Source organism: Dendrobates tinctorius, unplaced genomic scaffold, assembly GCF_039654945.1.
Source record: "Dendrobates tinctorius isolate UK_male_01 unplaced genomic scaffold, ASM3965494v1 ptg000069l, whole genome shotgun sequence".
NCBI classification, from domain to species: Eukaryota; Metazoa; Chordata; class Amphibia; order Anura; family Dendrobatidae; genus Dendrobates; species Dendrobates tinctorius.
In genome coordinates, this window is record NW_027361737.1 from 25254432 (window position 1) to 25266129 (window position 11698).

Here is an 11698-nt window from a genome sequence, read left to right on the forward strand (position 1 = left end):
GGACTCTCTGAAAACTAGTGGTGTGGCGGTTTCAAGATGCACAATAAGGAAGCACTTGAAGAAAAATAGACTGCATGGTCGAGTCGCCAGAAGAAAGCCATTACTGCGCAAATGCCACAAATAGCACAGAAATCACGCATTCAAAGGAATTTGTAGTTATATTCCACGCTACCGCAAGGAAGGATTTCAGGAGATAGATGTCAAAGATTCACAGTGGTTTATTCAACGCGTTTCGGGGTTCTCATGCCCCCTTCGTCAGAAAATAGCACATAGTATGTACAGGCATCATACGTATATATAGTTAAGACTAGGACGCTAGGATTAAAAAAACGAGTGCCAACAGATCAGATGACAGTGTCAAAGTTCATAGTCATCACAGTCATCACCACTCACACACCACCTCCTCACCTCGCCCCCTATCTGTCGGAGTCCCACAAGGTTCAGTCCTAGGGCCCCTGCTGTTCTCTATTTACACCTTTGGCCTGGGACAGCTCATAGAATCTCATGGCTTTCAGTATCATCTTTATGCTGATGACACACAGATCTACATCTCTGGACCAGATATCACCTCCCTACTAACCAGAATCCCTCAATGTCTGTCCACTATTTCATCCTTCTTCTCCACTAGATATCTGAAACTCAACATGGACAAAACAGAATTCATCATCTTTCCCCCATCTCACGTGACCCCCCCCTACGAACCTATCAATTACAGTAAATGACTGCCCACTCTCCCCAGTCCCACAAGCTCGCTGCCTCGGAGTAATCCTTGATGCTGATCTCTCCTCCAAACCACATATCCAAACCCTTTCCACTTCCTGCCGACTTCAACTCAAAAATATTTCACGCATCCGTTCATTCCTCACCCAAGAATCTGCAAAAACCCTAGTCCATGCCCTCATCATCTCTCGCCTTGACTACTGCAACCTCATGCTCTGCGGCCTCCCCTCAAACACTCTTGCACCCCTCCAATCTATTCTAAACTCTGCTGCCCGACTAATCCACCTGTCCCCCCGCTATTCCCCAGCTTCTCCCCTCTGTCAATCCCTTCACTGGCTCCCAATTGCCCAGAGACTCCATTACAAAACCCTAACCATGACATACAAAGACATCCACAACTTGTCTCCTCCATACATCTGTGACCTCGTCTCCCGGTACTTTCCTGCACGCAACCTCCGATCCTCACAAGATCTCCTTCTCTACTCCCCTCTTATCTCCTCTTCCCACAATCGCATACAAGATTTCTCTCGCGCATCACCCCTACTCTGGAACTCTCTACCACAACATATCAGACTCTCACCTACCATCGAAACCTTCAAAAAGAGCCTGAAGACCCACCTCTTCCGACAAGCCTATAACCTGCAGTAACCACCGATCGACCAAACCGCTGCACGACCAGCTCTACCCTCGCCTACTGTATTATCACCCATCCCTTGAAGATTGTGAGCCCTCGCGGGCAGGGTCCTCTCTCCTCCTGTACCAGTTATGACTTGTATTGTTTAAGATTATTGTACTTGTTTTTATGTATACCCCCCTCACATGTAAAGCGCCATGGAATAAATGGCGCTATAACAATAAATAATAATAATAATAATCACAGGGTTAACAGTTCAAATGGATTATAACAGAGAAATGTATAATAAAACAATTATTAACTGGTGACATTAATAATGTTTTACATTTTTAGGATACAAATCCAGATTGCAGCATTCAAAAAGCGAAAATATTATGAACTTTGACACTGTGTCATCTGATCTGTTGGCGCTCTTTTTTTTTAATCCTAGCGTCCTGTCTTAACTATATATATGTGTGATGCCTGTACATACTGTGTGGTATTTCCTGACGAAGGGGGCATGAGACCCCCGAAACGCGTTGAATAAACCACTGTGAATCTTTGACATCTATCTCCTGAAATCCTTCCTTGCAGCAGCGCGGAATGTAATTACAAATTCCTTTTTGAATGTGTGATTTCTTCTGGTCGTTGATCTGCGGATCTGCAGCAGCCGCCAGCCTTTATGCTTTTTCTCATCCTAACCAGGTGAGCAAATTTCTTTTTTTTTTTTTTTATCTCTCCTTGTAACGTGGATAAGATCCTATTGTGCTTTTCTGTCTCCTTTTCTTTGCAATAAACAAATAGCACAGAGACAAGCCTCAAAACTTCTGGAACAAGGTAATGTGGAATGATGAGACCAAAATTTAACTTTTTGGCCACAGCCACAAACGTTATATTTGGAGAGAGGTCAACAAGGCCTATCATGAAAGGAATACCATTCCTACTGTAAAGCACGGAGGTGGATCGCTGATGTTTTGGGGATGTGTGAGTTACAAAGGCACAGGAAACCTGGTCAAAGTTGAAGAAAAGATGAATGCAGCACGTTATCGGCAAACACAAGGCCAAGTAGACCTGTCATTGGCTATAGCTGAACAAAGTGAAGGTTCTGGAGTGGCCATCTCAGTCTCCTGGCCTCAATATCATTGAGTCACTCTGGGGAGATCTCAAGCGCACAGTTCATGCTAGTTAGCCCAGGAATTTACAGGACCTGGAGGCTTTTTGCCAAGAAGAATGGGCAGCTTTACCATTTGAGAAATAAAGAACCTCATCCACAACTACCACAACAGACTTCAAGCTGTCATTGATAGAGGGGGCAATACACGGTATTAAAAAATGGAGTATGTAAACTTCTGATCAGGGTCATTTGGATGTTTTGGGTTGTTATGATTTAAAAAGAGAGAACACAGTAGTTTGACAATAAATGGCTTCACCCAACCACTAACCATGAGTGGAGAAAAAGTTTTGGTATTATCATTCATATTCTCAGAAAAAAGACCAAGAATGCAAAAATTCTGCCTAGGTATGTAAACTTTTGAACATAACTGTGTGTGTATATATATATATATATATATATATATATATATATATATATATATATATATATATATATATATATATATATATATATATATATATATATATATATATATATATATATATATATATATATATATAGAGATAGATATATATATATATATATAGAGATAGATATATATATAGATATATATATAGATATATATAATGTATGTTAGAATTTAGATTGTGAGCCCCATTGGGGACAGCGATTATAATGTATGTAAAGCGCTGCGGAATATGATGGCGCTATATAAGTAAAAAAAAAAAAAGTAAGTTTTGAAACTATTGAAAAAAACAATCACGAAATAAAAAAGAAATATTAAACCAATAAATGAATATAAGTACACAACAAAACAGAGGGAAAAACTTAGCTTTTTCATCATGCCGCCAAACAAAAAGTAGAATAAAACGCGATCAAAAAGTCAAATAAAAATGGTAGCGATAAAAACGTCATCTTGTCCTGCATAAAACAAGCTGACATACAGCTCTAACAGCGGAAAAATAAAAAAGTTATAGCTCTCAGAATAAAGTGATGCAAAAAGAATTCTTTTTCCTATAAAATAGTTTTTGTGAAAAAGCGGCAAAACCTAAAAAAAAAAAAATAAATATATCACACACGGAACAGCAATAAAAAAAAAACAAAAAAAAAAAACTAAAAACAACTCCTGGTGTTTGCTTATTCTGTCTCCCAAAAATCAGAATAGAAAGTGATCAAAAAATGTCATGTGCCTGAAAATGGTACCGAAAAAACGTCAGCTCGACCTGAAGAAAAAAAAAAGCCTCTGAGCCAAAATATGGAAAAATTACAGTTCTCAATGTATGGTAATGAAAAAACTATTTTTTTTGCAATAAAAAGCGTCTTTTGGTATGTGACAGCAGCCAAACATAAAAACCCGCTATAAATCTGATATCGCTGTAATTGCACCGCCCCGCAGAATAAAGTCGCCTAATCAACTTATACCGCACGAGCAATGGCGTAAAAAATATGTAAAACCAATTCTTCACATCCTTTTTTTTTTTTTTTTTTTTTTCATTCTGTCTCCCAAAGATTGCAGAAAGGCTTGACGCACCCCTATATGGTGTTACTAATAGGTTGTGAACCAGAAGCCCTGCATTCCCTGTCTGAACACTGCCACATGCGGATTATTTTTTCTGCACTGGAGTGCCACACGGCCAATCCCTGATTGTAGGCTGGCTGATTCATTTGGTATTACTGCACCTGTGCAGCTGCTATTTTACTTGGGTCCGCTGCACCCTGTATTAGTGCAGATGCATTTAGACCTGTCTGGTTTTTTTCCTGATTGAGGATTTTTTTTTCCTTTTTTTTGAGGTTCTCATGTTGGAGTGGGACTGGCAAGTGTAAGGAACTTTGACGCAGTTTGCCAGCTTCCGTATTAAGGCCTTAATATCAACCAATACCTTACATGTATTGATATGTTTTTGTGCACTTTATGTTTCTTTCAGGGTGCAGTTGGACCCAAATGGTTCTGCAAACTGTGGCCTCTGTTCACACGGGATGCATTCTAGTTGGCACTGGGCAGCCCCCCTATATGGTGTTACTAAGACGTTGTGAACCAGAAGCCCTGCATTCCATGTGTGAACACTGCCACATGCGGATTATTTTTTTCTGCACTGGTGTGCCACATGGCCAATCCCTGATTGTAGGCTGGCTGATTAATTTGGTATTATTGCACCTGTGCAGCTGCTATTTTACTTGTGTCCACTGCACCCTGTATTAGTGCAGATGCATTTAGGCTTGTCTGGTTTTTTTCTCGACGCACATTTATCCTGCGCTTTGCGTTGAGCGCTTACAGTGGGGATTCCATGTAAATCTCTGAAATGCGTGATTCAGACGGAATCCCTGGTGGAAGATTCCTTTTTAATGAGGCACATGGAGGCACTGTGGACGCAATAGGATCTGTGATCCGGCGGTGTCTGTCTTTTTAGTAATACACTTCAAATGTGATGTGGTCCCTAAAAAAAAAAAAAACTACATTTTATGGAAAAATGAGAAATTGATTATCAGCTTTTGACCCTTATAACTTTGTAACAAAAATAACTATGTTTCAAAGATTGTGCTGATGTAAAGTTGATGTGTGGGAATTGTTAACTATTTTGTGTGACATAACTCTGGTTTAAGGGCCTAAAGATAAAACGGTTTGAAAATTGTGAAATTTTCAAAAGTTTGGCAAAATTTCCAATATTTTCAGAAATAAACGGACTTTATAGTGAACAAATTTTACAACTTTCATGAAGTCCAATAAGTCACGAAAAAACATTCTAAGATTCAGTGAGATACGTTGACGCGTTGCAGAGTTATAACTTCATAAAGTTACAATTGTAAAAATTGGCCTGGTCACGAAGGCAAAAACAGGCTGTGGCTCGAAAAGGTTAAAGGGAATCGTTCATCCGTTTTTGCAACGTATTTTGAGAGAAGCATGAGGTAGGGGCAGAGAGCCTGATTCCAGCCTTGTGTTACATATCTGCTTGCTGTCTTTTTGATACAATTCCTGTTCTTTTCTGCGGCAGCTCTAACAGTTCTCTAAATGCTGAGCTCTGTATAACCCCGCCCACACAACTGATTGGCAGCTTTCTGTGTACACTGTGTAGGACGACTATATGGCACAAGACAACCAGTCCTTCAGGGATAATCCTGCTGCTGATAAAATACAGATTTTCTGACATATAGCAAAATACCTGCCAATAGATGACTTTGACTTTTAAATGGCTGAATCATGGGGATCTGTAGTCTTTTGCTGATGTCATTTACATAGTGGCTGTTCGGTGTACGATTCTGGCTCCACTTTTTTTTTTTTTTTTTTTTTTTTTTTTTTTTTTTTGAAGCATTTGAGTCCATAGCTGTAAAGTTCACTAAGATGGTCTATTAAAGAGCGACTGTGTGAGGTTGTTTCAAGGCTTTTACATGGGCACTGTTCCAAAATGCCTGACATTACATGATCGAATGGATGAGTGATCACCTTGGCCTGCCATGCTCCAGTGCTGTCTGTAGGAATTAGCACATGTAAATATGGCTATGGGGCTTTTACGTGAAACTGATCATAAACTGCTAACTGATAAAATATTTGGATACTGGTTCTGTACCCCACTAACATTGTGTACCCTTTTCTTTTAGGTCCAAGCTCTATCTTCGGCCAGTAAGTTTGAGTCGGAAATCCGTGCTGAGCAGGACGAGCGAAAACGGCAGGAGGAAGAGAAGAAAAACCGCAGAGCCGCCTTCAAAGAATTGAAATCCACATTTAATTAAAAAGTTGCTGCCTTTGATACTAACATGGGACCACAGTCTTCCATCACCCAAGCAAATTGCAGTGTAAGGGTCTAGGGCCTATTGGCTTTTTATGGCTGGAAGGCTGATTCTTGTGTTAATAAGACCTGCTTATGCAGGAACAATTGTCCCTTCTAATAGTTTAGAATTGGCCAAAAAAAGCAATATTTCTTCCTGTATGTACTGAAACTTGCCTATTTCTTATGTGCCATAGGTGATAAAACTGCTATGTTTTTCTTAAATTTTATCTAAATCTACAGTCTGTAATGAGTGTCAAGTAATTTAAGGGTTCCTACATGCTACAAATTTCTATATAATTTCTATATGGCTAGAAAGGCAAGAGAAACTAAAACTGAGGCATTCCACTGATCGGTTACATTCCTCGTGGGGGGGATCTTCACACATGGCAGACTTGCTGCTGAGATTTTGGTAACTTTCTCATGTATTTGAATGGTGGCTTGCAGAAATCCGTGTTCTTGGCGCCAATTTATATGAATGGATTTAATTTCTCCCGACATATCTTGTCGCGTCTGAAAATGCTCTAAAGGCATCTATAGTACAGAAATCCTGTCTGGTAACATTCTTCATTTATGGTTCGCAAGTCCTGAGCTCAGTGCTTTTAGGTGTGTAATGTCTGATACAGAAAGGTACTATTGAATACTCATTTCTTCAGTGGACTCAAGAGTTAAAGAAATCTTGGAATTTTATGATCCATTGTGATCTAGGTTGTGGAAGAGATCTAGAAAATGAGGCAATATTGTAAATAACTTGCTGCAGACAATGTGGAAAGGGAAGTCTCTACATTGGGGTATCGGGGGCATCTCTGTGCAGTACTGGCTCCTGAATAACCTTTGATAAACTGTACAGCAAACACGGCACATCTTGTGTGTAGTCTACTGTGCACTGCCTTGTCGTCTGATCGGTTGTTACAGGCAAATTGAATGTGAAATGTCGTTTTATGGTTTTTGTTAATGCAACAGACAAATCTGCCGGTTCTATAGCCAGGATTGGAGCGAAGATGCTGGTAATTATCATTTATTGTATCGCCGTGTGACTTTTCTAGGGATGTTCTTTCTGACCCCAAGTTGCACGCTTGGAAGAAGCTTTTTGATGCTCAGCTGCAGCCCTGCTGGCTACTGTTATATACACGTTTTATATTAATATAAAAAATAAATATGTTTTACTAATAAAGCGTGCAGTGGATCTTCTGTGATTCTCATCTAGATTAGTCACATGTTGGCGGGTCTGAGTCAGAAGGCTAAGGAAATTTTAGATCATTGGCCCAGAAAGGGTCTCGAGGCAATTGTGTGCATGTGAAGATCCTCACCCGACTCCAGTGTGTTATGTCATACAGATCACACCCTTTTCTTTGTGAATGTAATACATTCCTCAACATTGAAGGAAAAGTTGTGGATCAAGAGACCTGTTAATGATGAAAACTAAACTTTCAAAATATCTTGATTTATTCAGCATAGAGTATAAACGCCACACACACACACTCTTTGACATATTATCAATAAGTTATTAATGGTTGTCTGAGAAATATTCTGTCACGCTGAATACACACAAATAATCATCCTCCGCTGCTGGCATCTGTTTTGGCAATTGTCACCTATGACGTTCTTAATTGGCAAGTCCGGACACGCTGCAAGCCACGGTAGGTAGTACATTTATGCTGCTCACAGTGACACAAGCAACATGCTGTCTGGTGGTGTCATATTGAAAAATGGCTCCTGGTACAGTTTTGAAGAAATTATACCACTGATTCCACAACCAAATCAATGTAATGCTGAGCTGTTGGTGTACTTGCAATGAAGACTAGAGGGGTCTGACTCTACCATACATCATGCCACCCCACACCAGACTCCTCACTGAAGATGGAGCTCCATTCCAGTTTCCATTGCAGTCTTGCACAGCACAAAGCCTTTTGGGAGTGGTGGCGTGAGGTTATTGGAACACCTGTAGCTGACTGGTAGCCCAATGCCTTGCATAACATGTCTATGGATCCTGTGATTTCCAGAATTCAGTTTCATACTTGGCTTCTCTAAGGCCTCTTTCACACTTCCGTTTTTTTTGGTCAGTTGCAATCTGTGAAAAAATGCAAAAGACGGATCCGTTTCCGTCGTGACAGCAACGTATGCCACCGGACCGTTGTTTTGATGGATCCACTGAAGCGGAAATCTAAAGGAACTGCAGCCTGGAAAAGGAGAGAGAATTTTTTTTCTGCCGCCAGAACGGGACTTGGGGTTAAATTTCTGGCAAGCAAATTCTTCTGGGCATGCTCAGTGTAAAAAAGCGGATCCGTGCAGACAAAAAAACGTTTCATTTTCCATCCACTCAAGTCAGCGGACGCCAAAATTTTGGCAAATCCGTCAAAAAACGGATGACCATCCGTCAAAATCCGCCACTAATGCAAGTCAATGGGGAAAAAAATGGATCCGCCAAAAAAAATGGCGGATCCGTTTTTTTTTTTTTTGCAAAACGGCGGATTTTGACTGATGGAAACAAACGGAAATGTGAAACAGGCCTAATGGGCCATTTTTGCTTCCTGGGACAACTCCAAGGATTTTCTGTCTGGTTTGTCTGACTGATAGGTGAAAGAACAACTCAATTGATTCTTGTTAGCCAAAGGTTTCTATAGTTTGTTCCTTTCCACTGCTTCGATGGCTGGTTCTGAATTCAGATGCCAGTCTCTTAGGATGAGCAGGAGTTATCTGCAATATAACAATTCGGAGCCAATGGTCTTTTCAGAGAATCTAACATCCTAGAACTTTGGGCAGTTGCTTACTCCCTGTCATATGTGGGATTGCTCTCCCAGTGAGTCACCCCATCAGAACAGACAGTGGCATGGCAGTTGCCTACTGCAGCTCTGGCAGAGCAATCAAAATCATCAAATGATCAGAAATTCACATTCCAGGACTAAACATTGGAACTGTAGACTTCTTGAACCAGGAGCTGATTAATGTAACAGAATGGGTGACTGGCTCAAACATCTTCATGGAAATATGCTTCAGGTGGGGAATCCAGGCTGTATAAAAGTTACGCCTTTTCTTAGTTAAAGTTGAATACCCCTGCTTTGTCAGTGGATGTCCTAGTCTTTGTTAGTTCAGTTCCCTCTCCCATAAATCGTCACTCCCCTTCCTCATTTTACCAAGATGTTTAAGATCAAGGCAGAAGATGAAACAAGTTATGAGCTAGAAGAATTGGTACTTCAGACCTGTCACACTAATCTTTTTGTGGTGGATGCTCCCTGGTAACGTTTTAGGAGAAAGGTTCCCCTCTAAGGCCCTCTTTTATACTTAAATTTAGTCTCTCTACATTTAAGTGTCTAAGTTGCCATACAGAGATCACAAGGTTTTCTTTGCGTAGATGATTCAGACAGACAATATCCAGGGATAGTAAAGAAAACTTGGCACTCAAAAGTTGCAGTGAAAAATAATTTGATACAGATTGCCTATTAAACAAATTAACGTTTTGGACATTCATCAGAATTTAGTGATATAAAGTTAAGGATATGCTGTGATCTAATTCTAGGTCCATGCCAAAGAATCCAGAGGTAGTCACGTAGAGATAGATTGTCCGTGCGACAAAGATGATGGTGCATTTATATGACTTGGAGGGTTTTCGGTACGGAAAAGAGAGTCGACCTATACTACAATCTGAGGAGTGATGGACTTCTTAAAGCCCATTGTGTCTGATGATATAGCACATTTCCAGAAGTGATGTGTTGCAATACCCAATGCTATTGCCGATATCAGAAGCTCCTCAGATTGTAGTATAGGTTCTCTCTCTCTATTCCGTACTGAGGACCCTCCAAGCCTTCTAGCTGCAGAATCACTTCTGTTGCATGGACAAGCTATCACAATGTGACTACCTCTGGATTCTCGGCACGGACCAAGAATTAGATCACAGCATATCCTTTACTTTAAATCCCGAAATTCTGATGAAGGTCCAACATAGGACTGAAATGTTAATTTGATACAGCCTGCCTATTAAACATTATCTATTTTTCACCGCAACCTTTTGAGTGCCAAGTTTTCTCTACTATATTTCCTACAGGTTGGAACCCTGCTAGGGCACCTCTCCGCACTACAGGAGTGCCATATAGTTATCAAGAATATCCAGGTTTGGAAATCGTCTCTCAAATGTACCAAGCGACCTGGAAACTGCTTCTTTCAATTGCATTACTTATCTTATATCTATTCTAGGAAAGTTATAACAGTGCGTTGTCCTTCGCTCTCCAGGGCAACGTCTCTGACCTTTTAATTTAGTTCCAATAATCTTTGGCATAGAAATCTGCCTTCTGCATCTTTCAACAGTGAGTGGCCCACAGGATTCTAACCTACTGTCAGCCAGTGTCCCTTTGGAATCTCAACTAGAGCTCAATTGTAATGCAGGCTTCATTTTTGAGCCCCTTGGCAGTATCTCTCCTTGACTACTTTCACGAAAAGTTTCTTTTTGCTGGCAATCACTTTTATCTGACTTTTCTGAAATTAACTGATTTCTCCTGTGATTCATCAATGTGCCCAACATTCTAACAAAAGTGATATCATATCAATTAGGTCTTTTTTGGCTCTCTCCTTCACAATCAAGAGAATTTTCTCTTAATAAAGGATTTTTTTTGTACTCTGGTGGCAACCAAGTCAACCATTATCTGCTGGAACAGCTCAGTCATTGGTACAGCAGAAAGGGAGCCAGGATATTGGGCAGTTCAGCATCAAGCCTGAGTCTGCAGTTCTGCAGGGCTTTTTTTTTTCTCTTCGCCCGATGGTTGTGATTATACCCAGTTATGCCATCACCACCTCCTAAAATTGGTGGCATCTGACAATAGAGGTAGTCATCGCTAGAGAGTTGCAAGGTGAGTATGTGACAAAATCATGTATACTGTAAGTAAAAGGAAGCAAGACCGAACAGCTTTGACATGAAAAACTTGTTCTGGTGTTTTGAAGAACAGTTCAGTATGTAATAAATGTACCGAGAAGGCAGGTCATGCATAGCCAGCAGCACACTGCTGTGAACAGTGTTATAGTAGAGGCTTTTCTTTGCTTTTAAGAATTATTTGAGAACATAAAAGCAGGAAGTAGAACAATGAGGAAAGCCAGTAATGTGCTTCTGGGTCTATTACAGGTTGTATTTTCTAATAAAGTAGAGGAAACAGGGAAATCAGCCAAGTGCTTCCTGTAGAACCTTATTGTAACTGCAAAAAAAAAAAACATCGATCAAGCACTTCTTTATTAGTTCCCATACCTTCTCTACTACAATAATTTGGCTTTATACTGGGGTCACACTTTTTTTGCTGCAACTTTTCAAAATTGAGACAAACCTTTGTTTCCTGGAGTTTTGGAAAATCTTGGGTAAACACCTTACCACAGCTACCATATGTAAATCCAGCCTTATAGCTCCCATTATTGAGGAATCTACTCTTTACACAAATCACATAAAAGAAAAAAATATTACATTTCTAGCCCCTATACATTAGGCTGCCGGCTGAACCAGTCTATGTAGGT

The 11698-nt window shown here is 40.2% G+C and overlaps 1 protein-coding gene across 2 annotated transcripts in view; it reads left to right on the forward strand.

Moving 5' to 3' along the window:
• The window catches only part of EFHD1 (EF-hand domain family member D1), a 33706-nt gene extending 26324 nt beyond the window's left edge, over positions 1-7382 (forward strand). For both annotated transcript variants that reach the window (XM_073581237.1, XM_073581236.1), the window contains exon 4: positions 6042-7382. In XM_073581237.1, the coding sequence (XP_073437338.1) occupies positions 6042-6173 (132 nt within the window). In that variant the 3' untranslated portion in view covers positions 6174-7382. The remainder of the gene's footprint in view (positions 1-6041) is intronic.
• The last annotated feature ends 4316 nt before the right edge of the window (positions 7383-11698 follow it).